The sequence below is a fragment of the Nerophis ophidion genome, linkage group LG15, assembly GCF_033978795.1.
Source record: "Nerophis ophidion isolate RoL-2023_Sa linkage group LG15, RoL_Noph_v1.0, whole genome shotgun sequence".
NCBI classification, from domain to species: Eukaryota; Metazoa; Chordata; class Actinopteri; order Syngnathiformes; family Syngnathidae; genus Nerophis; species Nerophis ophidion.
Window position 1 is genome coordinate 23,775,713 of NC_084625.1, and position 14,268 is coordinate 23,789,980.

General features: G+C 39.4%; 1 protein-coding gene across 4 annotated transcripts in view; it reads right to left on the bottom strand.

Moving 5' to 3' along the window:
• The window catches only part of eya1 (EYA transcriptional coactivator and phosphatase 1), a 128,310-nt gene that overhangs the window by 10,653 nt on the left and 103,389 nt on the right, over positions 1–14,268 (bottom strand). For all 4 annotated transcript variants that reach the window (XM_061921875.1, XM_061921873.1, XM_061921874.1 and 1 more), the window contains one exon: positions 1,156–1,214. In XM_061921875.1, the coding sequence (XP_061777859.1) occupies positions 1,156–1,214 (59 nt within the window). The remainder of the gene's footprint in view (positions 1–1,155; positions 1,215–14,268) is intronic.

The window sequence follows — 14,268 nt, forward strand, 5'->3', positions numbered from 1 at the left end:
ATTATACATTTTTCCAATGTAATATAGTTTTTACAAAAAATTTAACTCAACCAGCATATGTTTTCAAAGATTTGAGCACTTTCAATTCATTTACGTTTTATTGCTGAGAACACACTGTACAGTGGGGCAAAAAATTATTTAATCAGCCAGCGATTGTGCAAGTTCTCCCACTTAAAATGATGACAGAGGTGTGTAATTTTCATCATAGGTACACTTCAACTGTGAGAGACAGAATGTGAAAAAAAAATGGAGGAATTCACATTGTAGGAATTTTAAAGAATTTATTTGTAAATTATGGTGGAAAATAAGTATTTGGTCAACCATTCAAAGCGCTCACTGATGGAAGGAGGTGTTGGCTCAAAATCTCACGATACATGGCCCCATTCATTCTTTCCTTAACACGGATCAATCGTCCTGTCCCCTTAGCAGAAAAACAGCCCCAAAGCATGATGTTTCCACCCCCATGCTTCACAGTAGGTATCGTGTTCTTGGGATGCAACTCAGTATTCTTCTTCCTCCAAACACGACGAGTTGAGTTTATACCAAAATGGATACATGGATGATACAGCAGAGGATTGGGAGAATGTCACGTGGTCAGATGAAACCAAAATATAAATTTTTGGTATGAACTCAACTCGTCGTGTTTTTTTTCTGTCTCTCACAGTTGAAGTGTACCTATGATGAAAATTACAGACCTCCGTCATCATTTTAAGTGGGAGAACTTGCACAATCGGTTGCTGACTAAATACTTTTTTGCCCCACTGTATGTTTACGCATTTTTCTTCTCATATTTTACAAAATATAGCTCAGGTTTTAGTATATATCTTACAACATATGTTATTCAAATTGTACTTCATTTTTGGTATAAAATATTGTTCGGAAATCAGTTTAGTGTTATGTAGTTTGTTTGTGTTAGCTGCTGCTTGGTAACATTCATTTAATTATGTAATATGATACAAACCCTTTCCTATGAAGTGGTAACTTCCATTTCTGGTTCTACTGTTATCATCACATTTTCCCCACTGACAAAAAGATTTAAAAAAAAGTTGTGGATGTGTATAAAAATTTTTGGGATTGCGTAACTATAAACATGAAATTTACTCAATTGTAACTTTGTCACGCATGTTGGAAATAAACCCATCCAGCAGTTTTTACCTTAGATCCTGACCGTTGTCGTCAGACGAGACGTCGTCAATATGTACCTGGTCACATTCCTGCAATACATAAAAAAATATATACAATTTTAGTAGGACTACCCCAACAAGCCACACCCGACTGAAGTAGCGCTCTATTTTAAAATTTGCCAAGGCTTCATTTTTGCGTGGAAGAAAATTGGCACTCCCGAGGACACATAAGTCATTTTTCACCAGAGAAAACACAGCCTGGCATCGCTTGGACGCCTTCATGTTGAAAGAACGTTCTGAATCAGCACATGCCGTAATTCTTCCCATGTGCCCTCCTCGCCAGCGCCGTATAAACAAAAACTAACCTCATCATCAGTCAGGATGGACTGAAAAGCAGCTGTCACTAGGGGGCGGTCTCCAGAGAACCGCAACTCTTAAGAGCATTCTTCAGGTCGAAGCGCATTGAAGTACAGTATGTAAAAATAGCAGACTGTAGGTATGAAAGGCCTTGGCTCTAATCGTCCGACATGTGTGCAAACTAGTCTTCCCTTCGGCTCTTCTTGGAAAGCTCCGGCGATTCTTCAGCTCCGCACTGATTCTGCCGGCACGCCGTAACACAATCCAGACTTTCTGCTAAATGTAACCTAGGAGAAAAATTGAACCTGATGCTAACCGCCAATGAAATTATGACCTCTGATTGCTGCCTCGCCACACACCAGCACAGCCCCCGAGGCCAAGCAGCCAGCCGGCAAAGGAGAGCAAGCTGAACAATCTGCTATTAGTTTGACTTTTATAGCGAGATGGTGTGCTAGCTAGCGCCTCAAATGAACGACTTCACATCTAACAACTACTTGTCTACAAGGTCAACAGACTATCAGTAACTGACATGGAGAAGGCGCAGGATGAAATAAACTCTACTTCTCCCGACTCCTTTATAGACATACAGGATAGTGCGATTGTAAACATGTGACGTGCTTCAATATATTTTGTATTCAACTCTGCTTCTACCTACTCTACGGATGTCTGATAATGGCTTTTTTGCCAATATCCTATATTGTCCAACTCTTAATTACCGATACCGATATCAACCAATACCGATATGCACAATCGTGGAATTAACACATTATTATGCCTAACTTTGTTGTGATGCCCCGCTGGATGCATTAAACAATGTTTTCCAAAATAAATCAACTGAAGTTATGGAAAAAATTGCCATATTTATTATTGAAGTCACAAAGTGCATTTTTTTTTTAAACATGCCTCAAAACAGCAGCTTGGAATTTGGGACATGCTCTCCCTGAGAGAGCATGAGAAGGTTGAGGCGAGTGGGGTTGAGGGGGTGGGGTTTGGTGGTGGGGGTGTTTATTGTAGCATCCCGGAAGAGTTATTGCTGCAAGGGCTTCTGGGTATTTGTTCTGTTGTGTTTATGTTGTGTTACAGTGCGAATGTTCTTCCGAAATGTGTTTGTCATTCTTGTTTGGTGTGGGTTCACAGTGTGGCGCATATTTCTAACAGTGTTATGGTTGTCTATACGGCCATCCTCAGTGTGACCTGCATGGCTGTTGACCAAGTGTGCTTGCATTCACTTGTGTGAGAAAAGCCGTAGATGGGACTGGGCCGGCACGCAAAGGCAGTGCCTTTAAGGTTTATTGGCGCTCTGTACTTTTCCCTACGTCCGTGTACACAGCGGCGTTTTAAAAAGTAATACATTTTACTTTTTGAAACCGATACCGACAATTGTGAAACAATTCCACTAATTTCCGATATTACATTTTACAGCATTTATCGCCCGATAATATCAGCAGTTCGATTTTATCGGACATCTCTAACCTACTGCTTTTTGTACATGTAGACTTGTGTCAGTGCAAACATGGTTCAATATACACTGAACAAAAATATAAATGCAACACTTTTGTTTTTGCTCCCATTTTTCATGAGTTCAACTCAAACATCTAAAACTTTTACTATGTAAAAGAAACACCTATTCCTCTCAAATATTGTTCACAATTCTGTCTAAATCCGTGTTCCTTTTGTGCCAAGATAATCAATCCCACCTCACATGTGTGGCATATCAAGATGCTGATTGAACAGCATGATTATTACACAGGTGTGCATCAAGCTGCCCACAATAATAGGCCGCTCTGGAATGTGCAGTTTTATCACACAGCACAATGCCACAGATGTCGCAAGTTTTGCGGGAGTGTGCAGTTGGCTTGGTGACTGCAGGAATGATTACCAGAGCTGTTGCCTGTAAATGTTAAAGTTAAAAGTAACAACTGGTGTGGCGAAATTATTCTCTGCATTTGACCCATCACCCTTGATCACCTCCTGGGAGGTGAGGGGAGCAGTGGGCAGCAGCGGTGGCCGTGCCCGGGAATCATTTTTTGTCATTTAACCCCCAATTCAACCCTTGGTGCTGAGTGCCAAGCAGGGAAGTAATGGGTACCATTTTTATAGTCTTCGGTATGACTCGGCCGTGGTTTGATCTCACAACCTACCGATCTCAGGGCGGACACTCTAAACAAAGGTAATTTTCATTTCTCTACCATAAGTCATTTCCAAAGGCGCTTCAGAGAATTTAGCAGTACGTCCAACCGGCTTCTTAACCGAAGACCACACATAACCACAGGTGGCCCATAGTGGGAATGGGGTTAATGCATGGGCAGGCAAATGCAAGTGCAATTTTTTACTATGGCATTTTAAATGCACAATGATACCGTGAGGCCCATTGTTGTGCCATTCACCCAAGACCATCACCTCATGTTGCAGCTTGACAATGCACGGTCCCATGTTGCAAGGACCTGTACATAATTCTCACAAAGTTGAGAACCTCACAGTTCTTGGACGGCCAGCATACTCACCGAAAATGTCACCTATTGAGCATGTTTGGGATGCTGTGGATCGGCGTATACGACGGCATGTTCCAGTTCCTGCCAATATCCAGCAACTTGGCACAGACATTGAAGAGAAGTGGACCAACATTCCACAGGCTACAATCAACAACCTGATTAACTCTATGTGAAGGAGATGTGTTGCACTGTTTGAGGCAAATGGTGGTCACACCAGATAATGACTCCTTTTCTAACCCCTCGATAGACCCACAATGAAGCAAAACTGCACATTTCAGCATGGCCTTTTATAGTGGGCAGCTTGAGGCACACCTGTGCAAAAATTACACTGTTAAATCAGCTTCTTAATATGTCACACCTGTGAGGTGCGTTGGATTATCTTGTCAAAGAAGAAATGCTCTGTAACACAGATTTAGATATACACTACATTGCCAAAAAGTTTTGCCCACCTGCCTATATTCATTTATGAACTTGAAGTGCCATCCCATGGAATTGTCCAAACTGTTTTGGTCTCCTGGAGCATTCAAAGTCCCTTTCACTGGAACTATGGGGCCAAGCCCAACTCCGGAAAAACAACCACAAACCATAATTCCTCCCCCACCAAATTTCACACTCGGCACAATGCAGTCCGAAATGTAGCATTGTCCTGGAAACCTCCAAACCCAGACTCGTCCAGAGAAGGCTTCGCCACTGGACTCTCGAGCAGTGGAGACCGCTTTACACTAGTGCATCCGACGCTTTGTATTGGACTGGGCAATGTATGGCTTAGATAAAGCTGCTCGGCCATGGAATCCCATTCCATGAAGCTCTCTGCGTACTGTACGTGGGCTAATTGGAAGGTCACATGACTTTTGGAGCTCTGTAGCAACTGACTGTGCAGAAAGTCTTTGCACTATGCGCTTCAGCATCCGCTGACCCCTCTCTGTCAGTTTACGTGGCATACTACTTTGTAGCTTTGTTGCTCTTGTTCCCAAACTCTTCACTTTTCTTATAATAAAGTTGACTTTGGAATATTTTGGAGGAAATCTCACGACTGGATATGTTGCACAGGTAGCATCCTATGACAGTTCCAGGCTGGAAATCACTGAGAGCGGCCCATTCTTTCTCCATGCCTAAATTCTTGATATTATACACCAGGCAAAGTGATTAGGACACCTGATTCTCATCATTTTGATTGGTGGCCAAATACTTTTGGCAATGTAGTGTATTTCTGAACAATATTTGAGGAGAATAGGCGTATAGTTAAAGTTGTAGATCTTTGAATTCAACTCATAAAAAATGGGGGCAAAAACACAAGTGTTGCATTTATATTTTTGTTTAGTACATCTTGCAATCAACTCTGCTTCTACCTACTCCTTTTCACACAGGCTAAATAGTACAAGTGTAAACATGAAATGCACTTCAATGTAACTCGTGCTAAACTCTGCTTCTACCTACTACTTTTCAGACATGTTTAATGGTGTACAACTTGTGTTTTACTCTGCTTCAACCGACAGTACTTCTTTTCAGACAGGTCAAATTGTCTAAGTGTAAACATGTATTGTACTTTGATGTAAGTTTGTTAAGCACATTTGAAAATGGTATTTATATGTACCACAAAATGAATAATAATACAATTCATATGTTAATTGTGCAATTGTGAAAATGTGATGCACTTGAACGCCACTTTGTGAACTTGGAGAACAATGACCATTATCACATTGTGCTTTTTGAATGCTTCATTGATTCACCTGTTTAAAGTTACGTGAACAATATTCATATTGCACATAATCCGGAAAGGGAATAATTTCCTGCTGACTTTTCACACTTTTTAATTAAGTTCCAGCCGGCTGATGGAACACCCAAACACTTCCTTGTTTAAGTCATCAATCTGAGTGCCTGTGCTGACGTTATTGCATTCCTTGCTAAAGCTAGAGCAAGGTAAGAGGAAGGGCTTTGGACCGTAAACTTTTTTTTATTTTACTGGTTCTCCTCCGAACAAATTTTTCATCTCCCTGGATTTGTGGGGCGAAGGAAAGAGAGGGGGGCAAGGGGGTAGCGAGGTGAGGAGAAACTCAAACCAGCTGTTCTTTTAACAGAATTAAAATCTTGACCCCCACCAACCCCTGCTCTTGTGCAGCCGTTCTCTCGCCAAGCCTCTCCGCGGGAAGATCCAAAGAGGAAAAGACTTTGACCCCGTGACCCCTTTTCCCTTCTTCTATGGGGCTCCCTGCATCCGATAAGGTAGAGAGGTGGAAATGGAGGAGAGGAAACCCTATTACTCACATGGAGTGATCCACAAGAAGGACTACCAAATGGGATACAGATATATATATTCTCTATTTAAAATCAATACTTTTTGACAACATTGGGTGACAGCTCTATGATTAACTACATTCCTGAATAAAATAGATAATTAGCTATGATAAAAGTCTATATTACTTAAAAGAAAACTGTTTATGTTTAATAAAATTCTACCCAAACCTTTAATGAAGTCAAATATAATTACGGCAACAAGAGACATATCCCACATTTTTCTTTTCTTACATAAATCTGTACAGCAGATATCTGCATCTACATCAACAATATGACTTGCCTGAGTCAAAAAAAAAAAATGAATTAAAAACTTTTTTTTAATCGTTTAAAAATCATTACAAATATGATTTCTTTAACAAAAAAAAAAAATGTTTGGGATACCACCAGCAAACATGTTTTTTTAGACTACCACATTTTTAATGCAATAGAAAACTTTATCATTATTCTTACAATTGTATTCTCAATGTTTCATAACCAATTAACAAAGGAGCAATGACTAATGGGTAACTCGCCATGCTTTAAAACTAATCATGGTTGAATTTTTACAAACAATTGCTGGTCGGTCCCTGAATTTCATGGTCAAACACACCTATGATAACAAGGACATTTGTCTGTGTAGGCAAATTGCAAGTTAATCCCACCTTTTAGGTAAAAAGTTGAGGTTTTATATATATATATATATATATATATATATATATATATATATATATATATATATATATATATATATATATATATATGTATAAAAAGAAATAGCACAGGCAACTCTGCAGCGGCGCACGTCTTGCCGAAATGTCACACTTTAGAAGTAAAAAGAGTAGAAGAGTGAGCTTAAAACTTCCAAAATAATAGTTAATGGTTTTACCAACAAGAGTTAAGTACGTCGTAAAGCCTCCATTTAGAGACCCCCTGCCACTTGTTGTAGAACAGGAATGTCACAATCATTCAGTAATTAGCCACTAATGAAGCAGACCTGATCACAAGACAATTCGTCTGGCACTAATCTGAGTAATGTGTTTCATTCACTGATGTATCCTAGCATCAAATCTGCTGAGTAAGTCAGAATGATTCTTAGGCTATGTAGACGTCAACAGTAAAATGAAAGAAAAGGTGAAAGGACCCATAGCATTCAGATGACCCAAATTTCACTAACAAGGTCACTATGTATTTTTTGCACCTGAATCTGGCAGTCATTTCTCATAATATCAATTAGTTTAATGTATAAAATATATAAAATAATAATTATGGGACTTCCCTGTTCTACCATCTTCTTTTTCTTCTTAAGACCCACTTTTATTCTTTAGCTTTTAACACTATGTTAATTATGTGGTCCTCTGTGTTTTTTAAAATCTATTTATTGTTTTAATTGGTTTCACCCTTTAAAATCGTTTTTAATCATATTTCTTTTTATATTGGTTTTATTTTTTATTCAGTTATTGGTGGAGCTAAGGATAGTATTTGAATATTGTTTTTAATATTGTTGTGCAGCACTTTGAAAACATTTATGTTGTTTAAATGTGATATACAAATACAGTGGATTGCATTAATTGGATTTTCATAGACAGCACAGTCCGTCTTTGCTCATACTCTTTCAGCATTTTCTCAAGCATTTTGAGGAAAACATGACTAAAAGATGCAAAATTAATTTTACATTTGTTTTTGAGCGCCCGCTGGGTCGACTTTATTTTTCTCAGTTTTTCCACAGGTTATGACTCAGTCTTCCTCCCTTAAAGGGTGCTCCCGAAATGTTTTTCTAGCCTGACTCCGACCAAAACGCTTCATCTTCAAAGTCAGCATCCATAAAACGATCGATGCAAATTACACTCCTATTGCTTGGTCCGTCCAAATTCGCAGGAATGAATTTGACTGGAAAGGTCATTATTTTCCTCTTATTGCCATCATTTGGAAATATATGCAGGCTGACCCCTACATTAGTTGTGTTGCTACAAACAGGCAGCCATATTTGCCGATTCCTTAAAATTCTGTGTGAAAATAGCTTAAATTTGGGATGGTGTTGCTACCAAAAGACATACTAAGTAAAAAGAAAATGCCTCCAGATTTCTGTGACAGCAGCTGGCTCCCACATTTTGGAACTGAAAGTGGGTGTTTCAAAATAGTGAAATTCGTTAGAAAACAAGCCTACAATCACAACTGTACAGTGGGGCAAAAAAGTATTTAGTCAGCCACTGATTGTGAAAGTTCTCCCACTTAAAATGATGACAGAGGTCTGTAATTTTCATCATAGGTACACTTTAACTGTGAGAGACAGAATGTAGGAAAAAAATGCAGGAATTCACATTGTAGGATTTTAAAGAATTTATTTGTAAATTATGGTGGAAAATAAGTATTTGTCAACCATTCAAAGATCTCACTGATGGAAGGAGGTTTTGGCTCAAAATCTCACGATACATGGCCCTATTCATTCTTTCCTTAACACGGATCAATCGTCCTGTCCCCTTAGCAGAAAAACAGCACCAAAGCATGATGTTTCCACCCCCATGCTTCACAGTAGGTGTGGTGTTCTTGGGATGCAACTCAGTATTCTTCTTCCTCCAAACACGACCAGTTGAGTTTATACCAAAATAGATACATGGATGATACAGCAGAGGATTGGGAGAATGTCATGTGGTCAGATGAAACCAAAAGATAACTTTCTGGCATAAACTCAACTCGTCGTGTTTGGAGGAAGAAGAATACTGAGTTGCATCCCAAGAACACCAAACCTACTGTGAAGCATGGGGGTGGAAACATCATGCTTTGGGGCTGTTTTTCTGCTAAGGGGACAGGACGATTGATCCGTGTTAAGGAAAGAATGAATAGGGCCATGTATCGTGGGATTTTGAGCCAAAACCTCCTTCCATCAGTGAGAGCTTTGAATGGTTGACCAAATACTTATTTTCCACCATAATTTACAAATATCCATCCATTCATTTACTACCGCTTATTCCCTTTCGGGGTCGCGGGGGGCGCTGGCGCCTATCTCAGCTACAATCGGGCGGAAGGCAGGGTACACCCTGGACAAGTCGCCACCTCATGGCAGGGCCCAATAAATTCTTTAAAATTCCTACAATGTGAATTCCTAGATTTTTTTCCACATTCTGTCTTTCACAGTTGAAGTGTACCTATGATGAAAAATACAGACCTCTGTCATCATTTTAAGTGGGAGAACTTGCGCAATCGGTGGCTGACTAAATACTTTTTTGCCCCACTGTATGTGTTTTGGAGGGAAATAGGAGGATGTTACATTAAGAAATCCTTTTTGGATCCAGACCTATGGAATAAGTACCAATGTTGTCAGCAATAGAGGGGCCCTCCGATGCCCATAGTTACACATCCCTGCTGGGCCTAGCATAAACCTCTGCACCGTGCAAATGCAGGAGGTGGTCGTGAGTAATGTCGTACAGTAACCCCTTACGCATACTCATTAGGAGCCACTTCTGAAGGCCTCGTAAACACCCTAGAGTTAGGGATGGATGGCTGCCTGCAGGTTGAGGCCAGTTAAGTACAGTTGTATGCCGGGAGTTTTTCTGACTGATAGCTTCAGTGAAACGTCGGCTGGACCCTGAAGGAGGTAATGCCTCCCTGGATTCAAATAAAAGTACCACAAAAGCAGCCTCAACAATGGCGGACTTTCTCAGACCCTTTTGAACGTCTCTTTTCCATCCATGAACCCCCCTTTCGCCAAGCGAGTCTCTCTAAAACCTACAATCACCGTTAACCTAGACCAGATGTTCCTACTGTACAATCGCTTGACTACTTTCTGTGAGCTCCTTTGCGCAACAATGCAGAGGAACGAGGAAAAAGCAAGTAATCCTTGAATGAATCGGTCCACCTCTTCTCCCGTCTCTGGCACTCCGTCTTTCCACTCGTCTGCTCAAAACTTTTCAGCGGGGAGGAAGCTATCAGAGCCCTCTTTGTTCTCCTGGCATCTGTCATCAAGCAATCAAGCGATGACGGCCCGACTCTTCCTGTCCAGAGTGTGGCGACTGCAGGAGCGCCGAGACCAAAGCGAAGGTTAATCACCAATGCGTGTCAACAAAACACTGAGCCTATTTGTCCCGTTTCCTGTCGTTATTCCCTCCCCCGATTTCCTAATAAATTCATGTCTGGCCTTTGTCTAATTTCGATCAGTCAGGTGTGCGATAACACAGCCGTCATCGCAGGATTCCTCCAGCAGGCTAATGCTATGTGAAAAAGCCTCATCCATTGTTCGCAGCTCCTCAATGCCGACCGATAAAAGCTGCCATTTACCGCCCCGCTCAGTGACCCCCAGCATCTATCCCCCCCACTCCGTTCCCACCGCAGGTATGGCAGGGAGGCGGTGATTAAACCTTGGGGTCAAACACAGGATGTGGGTAACAAAGGGAGAGTTCTTCCAAGCTCCTTCATTCCGATCTGTGCTTGAACAGTTACGGAATTCAAACAATGAGGCCAAACAAAGTGTAGGGAAAGGGGGGGGGGGGGGGTTCAGGAAACAGAATTCTGCATTTTCTCTCACAAAAAAACATGCACCAGGTGAGCATCGTGCAGCAAAGTTGTCTTTTCCACGCACCCTCGACGCCTGCTGCTGCCTAAATAAACAGTGGTGGGACGTCGAGATGAGGGCGGTGGGCCGAGGTGGAGCCCCTTCAAACCGGGTTGTTTTGAAAACCCCACTTTGTCTCTGGAGTCTTTCCAGAGATTCAATTTCAAATTGTTGGCGTCATCCAGCCGAAGGAAGCCCAAAAATTAAGAACTTGAAAAACCGCTGCATAGAAAAGGGTGAACATTTAGAGATGTACTGTAGCGATTACCGTTATAAATAAACTGTGATTATTTCTGACGGATAGTATTCAAATTCTAATTATCGTAAAACCGTGTCTTATTACGCACTTGGAAGAAGCAGCTGGCGCGCTAATCACTAGCTTAAGTTCTAACATGAATACATTATTGTCTTTCTCCATTACAAACAACCCTAGTTTGCCTTCATCATTAAAGGGGTCCTATTATGCAAAACCTGTTGGTGACAGTTTTGGTGTATTTGGGACCACAATAAGTCCCCAAAATATAAAATCAAATCATGAAGGCATGGCAGAGATATCTATTAAACAATTATTTTTATCAGACTTTCTCAAAACGAGCCGTTTCGAATTTGAGACTTTAGTTACGTCAGTATTTATCTCCATATATGTCAAGGTTTACACAAAAACCTTTGCCTGAGTCAGCCATTTTCATCCAGTTGTAGTCCAAAGTTGGAGTCAATAAATTGCTTTTTTTTTTCTTGTTGTGGGCAGACTGGTTTGTACATGCACATGCATGCTGAAATCCTCTGCTATCGGGTAAAGTAGTGTATAGTTCTAACTTATATCTGTCAGTAGACTCCATATGGAAGCACTAAAAACTACAACATGGCTGACGGAGAGAAGACGCAGTTGAAGGAGGCTTGGTCTGGAAGAGGGCTTTGGCACGTAACTTACGGCCGTCTACAAAACGACACATTTTGTAGTGACATTAAGAAAGTGGCTTGAAAATAAAAACATAAAACATAATCTATGCAACATTTTGACCAAAAAAACACCATCCCATGTCTTGTAGACCAGTGGTCCCCAACCACCGGGCCGCAGAAGAATTTTTAATTCATTTTTATTTCCCCCCCCCAAAAAAACAAAACTTATTTTTATTATTTTTTTTTTTTTTATTAAATCAAAATAAAAAACACAATATACACTTACAATTAGTGCACAAACCAAAAAACGTCCCTTTTTCATGACAAAAACGTCCCCTTTTTCATAACAAAGAAAAAAAAAAAAAAGAAAGAAAAATGGATCCCCCCCACATGGAAGTGGTTTGAATATAGAAAAAAAATATAATCCCATCCATCCTACCGCTTATCACTTTCGGGTCGCGGGGCATGCTAGAACCTAATATGACACCTTAAATAAACACTCTTACAAAAAAAAACAGAAGACGATAAACATATTTAAACACACAAAAATGTATGCTTTCACAATACAAAAAAATGGCAGCTCAGTCTCCAGAATTCTATTGAAAAATTTAAAAACCGTACCACTGTTATTTTTGCATTAAAATTCCTGCGATTTATTTTACTGTAAAATCTACGCTTGTTGTTTTTACAGTGAATACGATTGCTCTTAAAAATCCCAAACAAGGAAAGTATATTCTGTTTGAATTGCTTATAATTTAATCTATTAAAAAAAAAAACCTTGGTTAATAGCAATTTAGAGCATCGTACACAAATACAAACACCGTATTTTCCGGACTATAAGTCGCAGTTTTTTTCATAGTTTGGCCAAGGGTGCGACTGAAATTATTAACACATTACCGTAAAATATCAAATAATGTTATTTAGCTCATTCACGTAAGAGACTAGACGTATAAGATTTCATGGGATTTAGCGATTAGGAGTGACATTGTTTGGAAAACGTATAGCATGTTCTATATGTTATAGTTATTTGAATGACTCTTACCATAATATGTTACGTTAACATACCAGGCACCTTCTCATTTGGTTATTTATGCCTCATATAACATTCACTTAATGCGAGTAGGAAGTGCGACTTATATATGTTTTTTTCCTTCTTTATTATGCATTTTCGGCAGGTGCGACTTATACTCCGGAGCGATTTATACTCCGAAAAATACGGTAAACGAAGTAGACATTGAAAGGGTAAAATAAACTAAATTTTTGGGAGTAATAATAGCTGATAAAATGAACTGGAAATCTCATATTAAAAATATACAACATAAGGTGGAAAGAAACATTTCAATAATGAACCAAGCAAAATATGACCTGGACCAAAAATTACTTCATGTTCTCTACTGCTCGCTCGTGTTACCATATCTGAGTTATTGTGTAGAAATATGGGCACCCGCCTCCCGCCTGAATGCATCTGAGATAGGCTCCAGCACCCCCCGCGTCCTCAAAAGGGACAAGCAGTAGAAAATGGATGGATGGATGGACTACAAATGTAACCGTGTTACAAAAAAGATCAGTTAGACTGATACAAAATGTTAGATATAGAGAACATAAAAACATTTATTTATTGAGTCAAAAATATTGAAGTTCAATGATTTGGTAAAATTGCAAACAGCTAAAACTATGTACAAAAGCAAACTATAACCTGATACCCAAGAATGTAAAACATTTTTTCTCAACTAAAGACGATAAATATAACCTTAGAGAAAAAACTAACTTAAAACATTTGTATGCCCGTTCAACACTTTTACTAAAAACCTTCAGCATATCTGCATGTGGAATTAAACTATGGAATGGATTAAGTAAAGAAGTTAAAAAATGTACTGATATGATCCAGTTTAAGAGGTTGTTCAAATTGATAGCGCTTACAAAGTTCAAAGAAGAAGAATTATGAGAAATACCTTCAACATTATTGAAAAAGGGATATAATGGATAGTATGTTTATCATGAATGACATAAATATTAATTACAAGAACTGCTGTAATAATTACTCACTGATGTAATTGTGTTCCAAAAAGAAGACAGTAAATGAACGTAGGTATTTGTAAACGCTCTGAAGTGGGAAAGGGGGATGATTAAAAAAGCTTTGCTTCTTCCTACTACTTTTCGGACAGAATGTAAAGAGAAGTGAAATGAAATTGTGTGATGTATTATACTGCAAGTGTGTTCATGTTCGAAATAAACTAAAAAAAAAAAAAAAAAGTAAGAAATAGTGGGTTTCAGTGCCTAAAAGTCAGTTTTGAGCACATTCAATATACCATACAATTACATGCCGTACCGTGTGTGCTATTATTTTTTTGACGCCGCATTGTTTTCCATAAGAAATCTTCCATCAGATCCATAAAATTTGATACGCGCCTTTACGGGGCTGGCAAAAGCATTTCTGTCAAATTTGAGTGAGATTGCTTGCAAAACATGACAAATCATGAAGAAAAACCTATTTGTAGAGGGCACCTGGGATATAATTTGTTGAAAATAAATCAAATGTGGCCCACTGCGTCATTTTGTTGCTTCCCAAATGTAA